Source organism: Talpa europaea, assembly GCF_964194135.1.
Source record: "Talpa europaea genome assembly, chromosome: 10".
Taxonomy (NCBI): Eukaryota; Metazoa; Chordata; class Mammalia; order Eulipotyphla; family Talpidae; genus Talpa; species Talpa europaea.
In genome coordinates, this window is record NC_140077.1 from 95,480,765 (window position 1) to 95,496,081 (window position 15,317).

Sequence of the window (15,317 nt, forward strand, 5' to 3'; positions counted from 1 at the left end):
GGGTGAGTTTAAAACACAGAGCAGAAATGAGCGTTCAGAAAGGAAAAGCTTACTCCAGTGGTCAGTTTTGTAGGTTATCTAGGACTTTCTAGAAGGGTTACCGAATGGGTGGCTCTTTATTTAGTTTTGTAGCTGGCAACTGTGTTGTACAACTGTCAATATATTTATAGAAGATAGATGTCTTTGAAATGAATGCCTTGGCAATAAAGAGCCCAATGCCTAGCGCCACACGAGTTAACATTATAATAGGGAACAACACACTCTGTGGAAGGCTATTTGGCCATCTCATTTAAAGTCCAAGAATAATCATAGTTTCAGCATAAGAAAACATTTACACTCTGGGATACAGCCCAAGAAAATGATTAGCAATGTATCCAGCCCAAGATAGTAATGCTCATAGCACACTCACCCAAAAGGCACATGCATGGTTGGTAGAATATACACATGCACAAAATATCACATTAACTTCCCCATCAACAGGGGCACTCTTAACAATATTAATCATCGTCATTTTTAAAATATCAATTTTTGAGTGAAAAAAGGATTTATAGTCATATTTTTAAATTAAATTCATATTTGTTATTTTCATCTTTTTTAAAGATTTTCTTATGCGTACAAGAGCTGGGGTACATATAAGAGATGCAGGGGGTGAGTGGACTCACCAGAGACGGTGAGGAGCAGAACAGGCAGATCTACTGAAATACACTGCTGAGGGGAGCAGTGGGCGAGACAGGAGAGGTCAGCTGCACCATGTGGGTTAATTCCCTGGTGCAGGGATCAAACTCATGCCGTAGCAGTGATAGTACTGAGACTTAACCCCTAGGCCACCAGGGAGTACCTTAGTGAATGATTTTTAGTATCTGATAATAATGTATCCCCACTTGTCTTCATTTTAAGGAAGAGCTGTTTACTAAAATAAATAGAACATTATGAATCAAGGATGTCAAGAACACAAATGATATTGTTCTGGGAACCTGTGCAAAGTTTTGACATGTAAACTAATGATGTATTTCTCTGGGTCTCTGGGTCAGTAACTTCATTACGACTTGTTTATGTGCACAGACCAGGTTTCATCTGTCAATCAGTACTTCTCCTAAGCAGCTTTTCTGCTATAAATTTCCTAGCTCCCTGCCACCCAACTTATTTCCTAGGAACAAGCAATAACAATGTAGGACCTTCATACAGCACCTTGGGTGCTGTGGCTCATGTTTCTTTCTTTTTATCTTACTGCTGTGATCCCATTCACAAGGTATCATTGTTCCTGACAAATACCTTTCTACAGTAATCACATTCTAAGGTGTGTACTCAACAGGGAAGGTATATTAAACAGCTCTGGAGTGATTCAGTAAGAAAATACATGTGTTAGACTTTGAGTGCATTTCTGCAAGGTTCTATGATCTTTATAGAGAAGGCACCTCAAGATAATCTCTCCATGACTATTTCCATTTCCTAGTTCTGCATTCTTCTTTATCTTCCAAGTATTTTTTCCGAGAACTGCACCTTTTCCTCCAGAGAGTCCTAGCACCTTTGGTTATCTTTTCAAGGGGAAATTACTTTAGTTATCTTTTCCTTCACTCTTACATCGCAATTTCTCTGTGTTTTTTTTTTTAAGATTTATTTATTTATGCATACAAGAAATGGGGTGCAGGCCAGAGGTGTGGAGGGTGAGAGGATTCACCAGAGACAGAGTGGGGAGCAGAACAGGAAGACTGACTGAAATATACTGCTGAGGGGAGCAGCCGGCGAAACAGGAGAGGTCTACTGCGCCATGTGGGATAATTCCTGGCTGGCTGGGGATCGAACTGGTGCTGCAGAGGCTGTGGACAGCCTCATAGGTTGAGTCTTAACTCCTTGCACCACCAGGGAGGCCCTCTCTGTGCTTCTTATGTCAGTTTGTCATTGCACCACCACTCTCTCTTCCCAGCTTTTCATTGTGCCTTCCAGAATGATTGCTTCATTATTTACAAAACATAAGGAAATCCTATACTGGCAAAGCACAACAAAAACAATTCTTAGATCTCATGAAAATATACCAGTTACCGGAGGGAGCACAGGTGAGGGAGAAGGGACTAGGGGAAGGAAGAGGTTGGACAGTGGTCCAGGAGGTTTGATGGAGGCTGAGTGAAGCATGTGCACAAATGGAGAAGTGAAAATATAACTGGAAAGTTCTATAGACATATAAATTACTGATAAACTTATAAATAAATAAAAAGTAATAAGGAAATACTGCCACTTGTAAAGAAGCATGGATTGACTAAGCGGAGTTTATGCTATGTGAAAAAAGCTATATGAGAAGGAAAAGTTACCTGATCTCACTGATAGTGGAACATAAAATAGTTAAATTCATAGAAGCATAGCATAGAATGTTAGTTACCAGGGCTGGAGAAAAGGGGAAAAAATGTGAAGGTGATGGTCGAAGTGTACAAAGTTTCATTTATTCACAATAACCAAGTTCTGAAAATCTAAACAGAATAATACCTATAGTTAATGGTACTGTATTGTATATTTAAAATTAACTAATAGGCTATATCTTTTATTAAATGTTTTTGTCATACAAAATGATGATGATGTGATGATGATGATGATGATATGATGATGATATATTGACAATGACAATGATAGCAGCCATAACAAGGTGGCTGGTAGGAAACTTTAGGAGTTGGAGGATGTTTGTGACCTTGATTGTGATGATGGTTTCACAATTGTGTGCACAGCCCCAAATTCATTCACTTGCATATATTAAAACTACAGTTTCTTCTTTTTAAAAAAGAGCTTATTTATTTTTGCATAGGAGAACTGGGGTGTAGGCCAGATGTTGGGGGAGGGTGAGAGGATTCACCAGAAACAGAGTGGGAAGCAAAACAGGCAGATCTTCTGAAATATACTGCTGAGGGGAGCAGGGGCAAAACAAGAGAAGTCTGCTGCACTATGTGGGTTAGCTACCTGGCTGGGATTCCAACTCAGGCCTTTGTGGTGGTAGCTCTGAAACTTAACCCCTGGGCCACAGGGAGACCCCAAATTATAGTTTCTTGTGTGACAAACACACCTCAACAAAGTGGTTTTTTTAAAAATCCTGATGATTTAAATGTTTATCTCATGCAAGAAAAAAAAAAAAGCACATTCATAGAAACATCTAGAATAATACTTGGCCATCTATCTGTCATGGTGGCTCAGTCAAGTTGACATGTCAAACCTCATTTGCCCATAACATTTATAAGTTAAATTCCAAAACTTAATTTCTTCAAACTTTTTTCTCTAAGTTCCTTGACATTCAGTTGTATTTATCTCCCCTCTTAAATCACTCAGAAATGTCTTCACGCTTTGCTTGTTAAACAGATTTTCATCTGCTTAAGAGAAATTTATCCATGAATGATTGGTTTACATTCATATATGTAGTGCATAAATGATCACACATGATAAGAGTATGGATTAGCAACTTTGTTCCTTAAATTGAAAGAGAAATAAGAAAGGATTACCTAGTCCTGTATTTTGATTCTAGCAACTTGATAAACACTTTTTGTCAACCTACAAGCACATGATGTTTGTGGAATAACGCAGGTTTGAATAGATTTGTTGAACATAACTTTTGTTGTACAAACTTGTTTGAAAGCATGAATAATACCATCAGCCTGAAAATTTTTGTTGGTCCAGGCTCTGAGAACCTAGTCAAAAACCTTTACTCAGGATCTGGAATTAGCATCTTGCCTTCACTTACAACTGTTTGAAGTTCATTTTAATTAACCTGTCACACCTTGAGAATAATTAATTATTCTCAAGTGGGTATCCCTTACTTTGTGGACTGTGTCCAGGATTTCTAATCCAGATACACTGATCCTCTTTGTCCTAGAAATGACTACTTGAAGGGCCTTCTTTGATATGCAAATATAGGGCTAGCAGGTCTACTTTTTTTGATGATTAGTGAATTCATGTATGACAAGTCCTTTTTAAAAATAACTTAAAGGCTTCAACACCCACTTATTATGTAGAGCAGATCTCTGTGGAGAAAGTGACAATTTAAATAAAACCCCTGGGTTTTCTGGAAGGAAAAAGTCAAACCCCTAACTATATGTCCTGTGAAGATTAATTTTTGTGTCAAGCTGGCTGCACCATAGCACCCAGATATTTGGCCAGACAGTATTGTTTCTATGAAGGTAGTTTTTAAATGAGATTAAAATTTAAATTGACAAACTTTGTAAAGCAGATCGCCCACTGTAATATGTGTGGGTCTCATCCAATTTGTTGAAGACCTTGATAGAAAGAAAAAAAAAACCTTCCCTAGGAAGAGTAAATTCTAGCAGACTACCTTTGGACTTGAGTTATAATATCTCCTCTTCTGGTTTTCCATCCTAAGGGAATACTCTGGAGATTTTGAACATTCTAGCTTCTACAATTGCATGAGACCATTCATGGGATGTGCCAGAGTATGATGACTAGACAGAGGCCACTGAATTAAATAATGTGGAAATTTAAGTTGGAGAACTGGGCTTGGACAGAGTTTAAGTTTGACTGAGAGGAGTAGGTTTAATGCGGAATATATTAATAACTGTTTGATTTTTTAGATCTAAATACCTGGCATGACTAAGACTGTGAATAATAGTTCACCCAGGTCAATGTGAGCTAAGAATATTAGTGCCCTGCTTTGAGACAGCATTGCTGCCTAGGGTGAGCCTGTAAAAAGGTTTCTACAGTAGGGACCAGTTTTTATCCAGTGACTAAACAATTACATTAATAGCTCAATCAGAACCCAGTTCTCATTCTCTGCTTAATATCTTGAAAAGGCACGGCATTCTTTTCACTATGTGAATCCCTGGCAAGAGTTGTTAAGTGATTTGGAAGCATAAAGTGTACAAAAAAGAGAAGTATATGGGTTTTCCTCCAGTGAGGCTAATAGATTTGGTGGCGGTTCAAGTGGTTTACTAAATATGTCTTTATATATGTTATATGTCTAATATGAATTCTGATATGGCATCAAATAGAAAAGTTGATCTTAGAACAAGTACTTGAGAAAGTTTATCATTCAGTTTGATATTTGACAGCATTTCAGACAGCAGAGTCAAAACAAATGCTAAGACAAGCATGTGCCTAATATATTCAGTAAGGTGGAGTAGCCCAGTGAGAATAGATCATTGTGCACAAGAAGATGAATTTAGCAACCAGAAGGAACAGTGGAGTGAGCATAGTGTATGGGAATGCGGGTCCTGTACAGCCTTCAGGGCCATTGTAATAGGTGGATTTGAATTTAATTGAGATAGCAAAGATTTCTTTAGCCTGGATTTTCATGAGTAGACAGAACCTGAGAGTAAATATAAAAAAGAAAAAAAAAAAAAAACCCTCTCCTTCCTAGTTTGGAAATGAGAGGAATGAAATTTTCCTGTGGCAGTTTAACTGCAAAATTAGAACACAATGAATCAAGACATATAAACAGAATGCCTCTTAAGACCAGGGGCATGTAACTGTTAGAGGAGGTATATTTGTTGGAACATCTCATTTGTCTCCATAATTGCTCCCATCAGTGAGGGAATGATTCCCACCCTATTGTTACAGGGGGTGACTGGACCCCAGACACCCAGTGCTGCATAGATAAGATTGACAAATTTCTGTCACATTTGCTGACAGTGCAGGGGGCAGAAAAGAGAAGTAGGATGCCATATAGGGTCATGCAAGTTGCACCTGGGAACAGAGGAATAACTAAGGGCTGTTGGGAGGGGGGCGTTAGTAGTACCAAGGGGGTGAGGTGTCCCCAGGTTCCCACTAGAAGATGTGATTGACTTATTTGAGTAAATCTGTAGATTGGTAAGGAACTGATGCCCACTGCTTAGAGATAAGCAGCAACAGCAGCTCCACTGAACCTAGTGATAAGAGATATTTAGGGAACTACTTACCTAAATATATAATATTGGGTCTTAATTTTAGTTCTTATACTACAAAGGAGGCTAGAGGAGAGGGCAAGTCAGCAGTGGAGCATAGAGCAAGTAGAAAAATCACATCTAAAGAAGAACAATGGCTACCTTCTTTCTACTTGGAAGACAGAATGTTCCACCAAGCCTTGTCTGCTTGTTCAGTACATCAGGTTATACAGCTTGATTGGGTGCAGTAATGTACTGATTACCTACTGCTTTTAAATTTAGATATTTTGTGGTGAACGAAAAGGCCACTACATGTTTCAAAGGACTTAACAGAATGTACAGGAGTTAAATACATGCTAGTAATTCCAGACCACAAGGAATATTGACTGATTATAATAACAAAACCTAAGCAAGAAAGTAGAATCTTGTGTAAATATGGTACCTGAAAGGTGATAACAAAATCTCTTGGCTTTCTTATGTAAAAATGTATTTACTAAGCTTAAAAGCAAATAGTTTGCTTTCCTTTGTGTCACACTATATACTTAGCACAAATGGGAACATGATAAGTTAGAATAGGAAACCATAAGGCTTAAAATTGGTTTTGGTTTTAAAAGACTAATAGCTCTTTTTCCTCCTTTTCTTCTGAGACACTGCTCTTGACTTGTGGCTCAGAGGCTCTGCTTGTTTTTTTAAGAGTGATCCTCCTTCAATTATTGAGTCAGTGTGCAAACATATATTTAGTAGTTGCTTTTTTCTAACACCATATTGGAGTCTAGGCGATTCAATAATGACTCACGGGGGGGGGGGGGGGGAGAAAAAAAAAAAAAACAATGACTCTTATGTGTCCTAAAGTGGAGTTAGCTTAAGAGTGGAAGAACCTGTCAATAACTTTGGGAAAGATTCTAACTCACATCTTATTTCCATTTGGTAGTTGAAAAAACTGTTTTCAAAAGATAAGAGAATCTCAGAGGTTTCTATCTCTCCAACCCAAGTTCTACTGCTTTGTCTTTTTTAAGAAACAGAAAAGAGGCATCTACTAATTCTATGCACATTTGCTAGTACCTGTTAGTGTAAGAAAATGCGATCACAGATGCAAATGCACTCATTTCATTGGTGGTTCCTAGAGTCTGGCAAGGGGGAAGGTTAGGACTCCATACTGTGGTGTGCTTGGGGAGCACAGCTTCTATAGCATAGTTCTTGTCTTTAGAGGTTATTTATTACCCAAGGGTATAATGAGAATTAACATGACAATAAGAATAAGTGACGTGAAACTTGGTAAATAGCTCAATGAATATTAGCTAATTTTTTGTCATACAGTGTGGTATCTGATCTTGCCAACTTTATCTCACTAGCACCAGTGAGCGCTCCTGAAATCTCCCTGGAATTACACCCTTACTCTAGTAGAGAAAAAGCATTTAATAATCAAAGCTTTCCCTCCTTTTCTTGCTCCAGGCAGTTTATAAATACCCTTTGGGGTCTGAAAAACCTCAGCTGCTATTGCCAAACATTCTTTTTTTTTTTTTAAGATTTATGTTATTTATATATGCATACAAGAAATGGGGTGTAGGTCAGAGGTGTGTGTATGTGTGTGTGTGTGTGTGTAAGAGGATTCACCAGAGACAGAGTGGGGAACAGAACAGGCAGACTGACTGAAATACACTGCTGAGGGGAGCAGCGGGCACAACAGGAGAGGTCTGCTGCACCATGTGAATCAGCTCCCTGGCCAGGGATTGAACTCCTGCTGTAGTGGTTGGCAATAGCTTGATAGTGCTGAGACTTAAACCCCTGCACCACCAGGGAGGTGGTGCAAACATTCTTACTGGGATTCTTATTTCTATTGCCAAACAGCCTTATTGGGATATTTCTGAATCTCTGAGGGCACCATTGTGTAAAAATAAAACACAAAATAACTTAAAAAAGCGTTTTACATAATAATTGGATTTGTTTTAGAAACCATTTCATGGCACCACGTATGCATGTGAGGGAAGTATAACATTCTCAGTATTGAACTTTGCAAATATACAAATACATACACACATTATTTTATTTTACGTATTACATGTACTAAATGTGCACATTGATTGAAACTTTTACTCCAATGTGGCTTAATGGACTATGGCAATTTTGGAGAAATACTCATTTTGAATGGCGAATGCGGGGAGGAAACACAATAATAGCTAGTGGTAAAGGGATCTCAGAGCCTGGAGGCGGCCAGAACTTCCGCCTCCTGTGCCATTGTCGCAGGGCCAGGCTTCAAGCTTGTGCAACACCTTGGTAAACACTTCCTGAAGCGGAGACAAGAATGAGCCTGGGCGTTGCATTGGTTTCATTCGAGTGCAGTCAGGGACAGACCAGGCAGTGTGTGTCTGTTCAAGGAGAAGGACAGACACAGCTTCCGTACCGCCCAGCATGTGGCCAGGGCTGCTTCTAAGGGCTGCTGTTCTCCTCCCTCTGCTTCCAGGTAGGGGTTTAGCTCTTTTCCAGTTTCTGTGAAACAGGTAGGGGAACTGCTCTTTTCCATCCTCTCCCAGTACTATTTTTTTTTCCTAAATCAATTTTAGTAACCAGTTAGGCTTATTTTTACCTATTGTTTTGGGACCTGTGGCTGATGTAAACATTCAAGTAAAAGGAGAGGCCAAGAGAGGTTTTCAATTCGTATTTACATGACTGATCTGAGAATATCTAGAAATCAAAAGGAAGATTTCTGCAGTATAGTTTAAATCATGATGTGGTCATTAAGTCAAAAGGTGGGATTCATCATAATCCATGTAATTTTGAGAGCAGTAAATATGCTGCACACTTTTTCTCAAAGGAAGATTTGGCGTGTGTCTGTTAATATATTGGGGCCAGTTTGACTTTTTCTATTCCTTTTGAGTGTGCATGTCCATCTTTAGTCCTTTACTTGTGATAATAAATGTGATAATTAGAAATAGTTCATCAGTTTCATATTTCTGGAGCATTGTGATATTATTTGACTAAAAGTAACATGGCTACTAAGCAATGCATTTTCACTGGCAAATTCACTTTCATTTTGCTGGTTATATCAAATAAATATTTAAGAGTTCAAAAGTATAGGAATGCTAATTCCTAATAACAAACTACATCTCTCTATTTCTGATAAATTCTTAGATTAGATTTTGATTAGACTGGGTAACATGTTTCTTTAGCTTATTTTTATTTCTAATCAAAACATTAGCTGCAGTGTTTGAGAATTTTTCTCTGATATGCCTTTTCTTGGGCTTAAAATGCTTGTTGGGACTGAGGAATGGAAACAGATTATCAACACCAAGTATGGAATAGGAAGTGAAGATTCTCCTCCCCCTGGTATTCATGCCACACTGAGTCACGAAAACAGATTTCCCTCCCCCGGCATCTGATATGTTGTAACAAGTTTGACTTAATATCTTCAAATATAAAATTGTGCTACAGATTGAAGTTATTGATTTAAAATTTCTACTTTTAGTATTTTTTACCTAATTCTGTTAGTAAGAAAATTGTTTAATATTAGGAAACCTGCCAGTATAATCTATTACATCAAACATGAGGTAAAGAATATGACCATGCTGACAGAAATTGCAATACATATGACTGAATTCAATATCCACTTAGAAAACCTCAATTAGTGTGAAGAAATGGATTGTTATTTAACATAGTAAAGATGATCTGGACAGGATAGATACAAAATAGTATCTATCTTAAATAATAGCCTATGTCACATTTGATGATGACACAAAGATTGCCAATAAATTCGAAACAAGATATGGATCTCATTTTGACTACTACTGAGACTATAGATTTTACTTGATTTAAAATTACCAATTACTTTTTTAAAAATTAATGTATTTTATAGAGGTGACAGTGGTTTACAATACTGATATGATACAGAGATTTATTTCTACTTTAAATTCAAATAATAGACATCTTCTTTCCCTACATTCTCCAAAAATACACCAAAAACTCTCTGGGACCCCCCTTTTGATTAGTACGCAGAACTGCTCATGAACTGGTATTACTCAACACACAACGAGTAATCGGATTCCTGAGCAGAATCACATTACAGCCTTTTCAGCGGAGTTGGAAAACTACCAACTGATTATTTCCCCTGCTGTGTATTCACATCGGGCATTCAGAGAGGCAAGTCCTTGGAAGTGATGCCTAAAAGTGTGACATCTCCGAGTGCCTGGTGATGGCAACAGAGATTCTGAAGTGGTTGTTGAGAGACTAGAGGAAAATGAACAGTTTCCATCTTGAACAGAGAGCTGCCCCTTCTTCCTATCTTCCAACTTGTGTTTTCTGGATCATCTCTTAGTCACTGAAATACCCCTGTTATTATTCCCATGTGGATTTATTTCCAGCCACAATGTAAGAAGTAAGCAATTTTCCTTTTCTCAACTCTTCCATTTTTGCTTTTCTGTCCCATCATGCCAAGAATAAAATATATGTAACCCTCAGATCATGACCTTTGGCCAGTACCCATAAATGTGAAGTTTAAAAAAAAATGGTAAATTCAGGCCAACTGTTGCATTGACTCTCATATCTTGAGAAAAAATGACTTAGGGGATATCATTTTAGGAAAAGAAAAAAAAACTCAAATATCTAAAATGATATGATAGGTCTATGCAAAGAAGTCAGTGCACTGGCAAAATGGGGAAATGATTCCTATATCTGGGGGGTATAGAATTTGTTGAAATTATTTTACTTTAATTTAGCAACTTTTCTTGCCTTCAAGTGATGACTAGAACATCTGAAAGAGTTTATACAATTTAACCTTAATAGCCAAAATGATAGACTTAATTATAGTGTACTTTTTCCTAAGTGTTTACAATCATTTTTGCTACATATAGTTTAAAGTAAATATAGTTTGTGAGGTACAGAGAAACACAGAATTTAAGTCAGTGTCTCTACATAAACCCTGAATTATGAATGTCATGATATGTTCAGTTTGAAAGATATTGCTTTAAACACCTTTAAAAAGATTTGAATGAAAATGAAAAGGTCAATATTATGCACCGAGGTGTTAAACTCCAAAATGGCCCCGAACACATTAAAAAATAAAGTAGCCATTGAGAATTAAGCTTGGTAACAAGCTTTGATTTTTCAAAAACTAATAAACAGTAAAAAATTATCTCTATCAAACCATAGTAACAGCTCTCATTTTCTTGATTCATTTTTGCTGCTCACAAATACCTAACATGTGAGTTCTGTGGGAGAAAGAAAGAAAGAATTAAAATGAATTAGTAGAAACATATTGTGTTACATCTCAGGTTTGTGTAATCCCTGGATGGCAGTTAGTTGTGTTTGTTGCACAGGCTTCAATATAATTAGCCTGATGTTATTCCACTGGGAAGAGGCTGCTTCATCTCCAGCAAACCTAAGGATGAATGATACAAACATGTAGGTGTGATGTATCTCTTGTAATTTGTGTATCTAAAGTCTCATTATTCAAGGGCCTTCTTGGCTTCAGAAAAATAAGAGTCTTGAAGGAAAGTTTACTTGTTTGCAGGTGTTCAGGAAGAGCTGGAAATCCATTCATTTCAAAATGCAGAAAGAGGTTGCTGTAGGTTTTAAAAAATATATTACAGTTAATTTTATTGATTGATTGACTGCCATATGGAAGTGCTTGGCCATCAAACAGAGTTGGAAATAAGTTTTTTCACTAATTTACATATTTCAACTCCCTATGTAAGAGTCAATTGATAATTTCTGATTTGAATAAATAATAAAATTCAGAGACCAGTTAGATCCAGGGTAGGTATAAACTAGAAATTTATATGTTAGAGATTTGAGTTGGGTGGATTAGCCTTTTCCCTTCTTACCACTTCTGAGTAGACAGTGTGTGTTTCTATTTTCTGCTTTTGTAAAAAGAATCAGTTATGTAGCTATTATTTCATGAATCAAGGACTATCTAGGCTGTCAGAAAAATGTGTGTTATGGATAAACATCATTTTCATATAGCATTTTTGAAAGAGTTATTCTGGCTGCTGGGCTGGTGAATAGATGGCTTCATGAGCTCCATATTAACAGTATTAATTGCACTGATTGAACACAATCTACCAGCCAGCATGTGGGTGCCTTATGGTATTTTTGTTTGGTGTCATGGAGTTAAGGAGGCTTCAGGGAATTGTGTTGATATCATCAGTTAATTTGTGGCAAGAGTAATTTTCTTACCTCCTGGCATCTTATTATTTTGAAATAATTATGATAATTATTAAAATTTTAATGATTGATTTATGTTCCTTCAGGCTTTTCAGCTTCTGTGATGAAAATTTTTATAACTAGGCTATTATTTTCCTTTACCAAAAAGTAAATAGAAATAAAAATGTCCAGTGATGATCTCTATTACAATAAGGTGTAAATGGGGCTGTGATATAGTTCTTCATGGGCGACTATGTAAGGGAAGTTTTTTCATCATAATTGGTTAGGACTTCCAATTGTCCAAATGATTATTGGCCCTTCAAAGTGGTTATAGAAGATTCTGTATTTATTCACATAACATCTTAGAATACTTGAACGAGTTCTAGAGTACATTTAATCTGCCCCCCTCTTTTTCAAACAATTAAAAATTCAAACTAAACCAAAGAGAAAGTGTCCTGATGGTGAAAACCACGGCTTTAAGTGTTTTTGAGATGCTTTTAAGAGAAGATCTCAAACTACTGGAAGTAAAGCTGTTTCATCTTTCTATATTTCATTTTTGACCCACCAAGTTTTTAGCCAGTTTAATCACTTTTTCTATTTTTCAAAGTTAGATGTGAATAGCTCTTAAGTGGTTAAATGAAGTAAAAGAAAAATTGAGATCATTTGGAATTTTGGAACATTTCTGCTTTACTTTTTTTTTTTTTTTTATAGAGGCATGTTTTTTTTTATTTGTTTGTTTGTTTGTTTGTTTGTTTTGTTTATACATGCACTGGATACAGTCAGAAGCGCGGGAGGGTGAGAGAATTCACCAGAGCCAGAGCGGGGAGCAGAACAGGCAGAAGGACCGAAGTACACTGCTGAGGGGAGCAGCGGGCGGCAGGAGAGGTCTGCGCGCCATGTGGGACCCTCCTCCGGTGGCCGGGGGGCAACCGGGGATCGAACCGGCGCCGCAGAGGCCGCGGGCAGCTTCGCAACCCAGCGCTCAACCGCTGCACCACGGGGGAGGCCCTTCTGCTTTACTTTTTAATTTAAAAAAAATAATAATTATTTTATCCTTTGCTGTATTATTAAGAGAAGAGTACAGTCATCCAGGGTGACAGTCAAATAATACTCAGTTTTATTTATTAAAAATCAACCATAGTGGGGCCTCCCCTGGTGGCGCAGTGGTTGAGCGCTGGGCTGCGAAGCTGCCCGCAGCCTCTGCAGCACCGGTTTGATCCCCGGCTGCCAGTGAGGGTCCCACATGGAGTGCAGACATCTCCTGCTGCACCCGCTGCTCCCCTCAGCAGTGTGTTTCATTGGTCTGCCTGTTCTGTTCCCTACTCTGGCTCTGGTGAATTCTTCTCACCCTCCCGGCTTCTGACTGTACCCAGTGCTTGTATAAATAAATAAATAAATCTTTAAAAAAAAAAAAAGAAAAGAAAATTCAACCACAGTAACATTGTACGGCTTACCATAGGATTTGGGTTTGACTGCTTTAATTAGCTAGGATTATCCTTAGAACATCATCTCTCCATTACACAGGGAACTAAAGCCTTTCCAATCATGGTGTTAGTAAATTGTTGGGTTGGTCCACACTACGTTCTTGGGCCCCTCTGCATCTGCATTCTGGATGGAGTTGCAGCTCTTTCAGCAACCAAAGGGCAGTCACAGTCTGTTCACTTTTCATCAGGCACTTCTCCAAATAGCATCATGTGACCAAAAGAAAATAGAAATTCAGTGTTAGCTTTGGAAATCTCTGAATTTCTCATAAAAAATACTTCCAGAAACATTGTTGAAAAGAGAATTCAAGATACAGAAAAAGGTTTGGTGAGATAATTTCCCAATTCTATTTCAATATCGTGGTATTCTCAAAAAAATTCTTTCTATGCCAGTGGTGGTGGTCTCGTCATCTGCTTGACTCATTTTCATGCTATGCATTACAAAAATTTATCTATTGCAAAAGCCAGTCCATTCTGTAGGCAGGTATTGGAGTCTTTTCTTACTGTGATATAGTTTATTTCACCAGTATAAAGCATTGCTATTAGAAATTCTGAGAAAAATATATTAGAATCAGAAATTTTATAACACTGTAGTTTTCAGAGAGTTCCAGCTCAATTACTCTGAGTAACTTCCTAGGTGGTTAGTATGGCTTCCCTCTTCCTTCCCTTTTGCTTGTTCTGTTTGCTGCATTTCACTGATTTCTCTGACGGGAGGTCAAGATGGCAAAGAGAAACGAAAAACATTTTATCAAACAGAGAAATAAATGAAGGGGGACATAATATGAAAATACAAAAAGACAAAAATTGTGATTAAAAAATTATATAGACAAACATAAATTTTCAGCAGGGAATTATTTGAAGATATATGTTAAATTAAAATAAAATGAAAGATTCGAGAGGAATAGAGGGTTTCTGCTTTTGTCAATCTCTTGGTGTTTGTACCTTAATAATTCTCCAATAAAACTCAGTTAAAGCCTCTGAGTAAGGCACCCTGCATCATAAATTCAGTCTAGGTGATCATTTGGAATTTTGGAAGTCGCAAAAATTCCAAATTATCAGCCAGTTTATCTTAATTCTGCTTAGTTCAATATCTTTTTTTTTCCCCTCAGTAAATTCTGTGAATGGATTACCCGGGCTAAAGAATTATGAAGTAATTTATCCTCAAAGACTTCATCCACTGTATAAAAGAGAAGTCAAGGACCCAGATCAGATGGTAAAGCTTTTGATTTAACAAAGAATCTCTATATAATATAGAAATATATTATGGTTGCATGTGCATATATCTACACTTATATGTATAATTTGCTTGCTTTTGACCTATTTTTATTAATCTCCACAATAACCTAATGCTCTGTTATTATCTTCATTTTTCAAATTAAGTTTCTGGCAGTTGAAATAAATGGTATAAAGTATCACACAGAGAGTAAATTTTAATACCTTTATAGAAATTTGTGATTTATTTCATGAAGTTCCAAAAAAAAGAGACAAAGCATTTTATCTACCTATCCATCCATACAAACACAGCTATGAACATAAAAATCAAAGATAAAAATAAAATATTGTAGATTAATTCATGCATACACATATATGAAATTTACATCTGCTCTTTCTAACTGGGTTATTAAAATTTGCATAATTCTTGCCACTTAGTGAACCTATATATTCTTAGTCAAAATTTACTCAACAGACATTTATTGTAAAAGAAAAGTTTAAACATCATGATTCATTCAACAGCAATTTTCTAATTACCTACACCCAAAATTCTGTGGGGAGCCAGGAAAATACAGATAAATGAGACATAAATAATAGCTTACAGAAATAAGTTAACTCACTGGAGGACCTGTTGCTCTACTAG

The 15,317-nt window shown here is 37.1% G+C and overlaps 1 protein-coding gene across 1 annotated transcript in view; it reads left to right on the top strand.

Annotated features, from left to right (window-relative positions):
* The window catches only part of ADAM28 (ADAM metallopeptidase domain 28), a gene marked incomplete at both ends in the record, with an annotated part of 98,656 nt that overhangs the window by 34,849 nt on the left and 48,490 nt on the right, over window positions 1-15,317 (top strand). Inside the window, one exon of the mRNA XM_084245570.1 lies at window positions 14,572-14,675. Within this exon, the coding sequence (XP_084101696.1) occupies window positions 14,572-14,675 (104 nt within the window). The remainder of the gene's footprint in view (window positions 1-14,571; window positions 14,676-15,317) is intronic.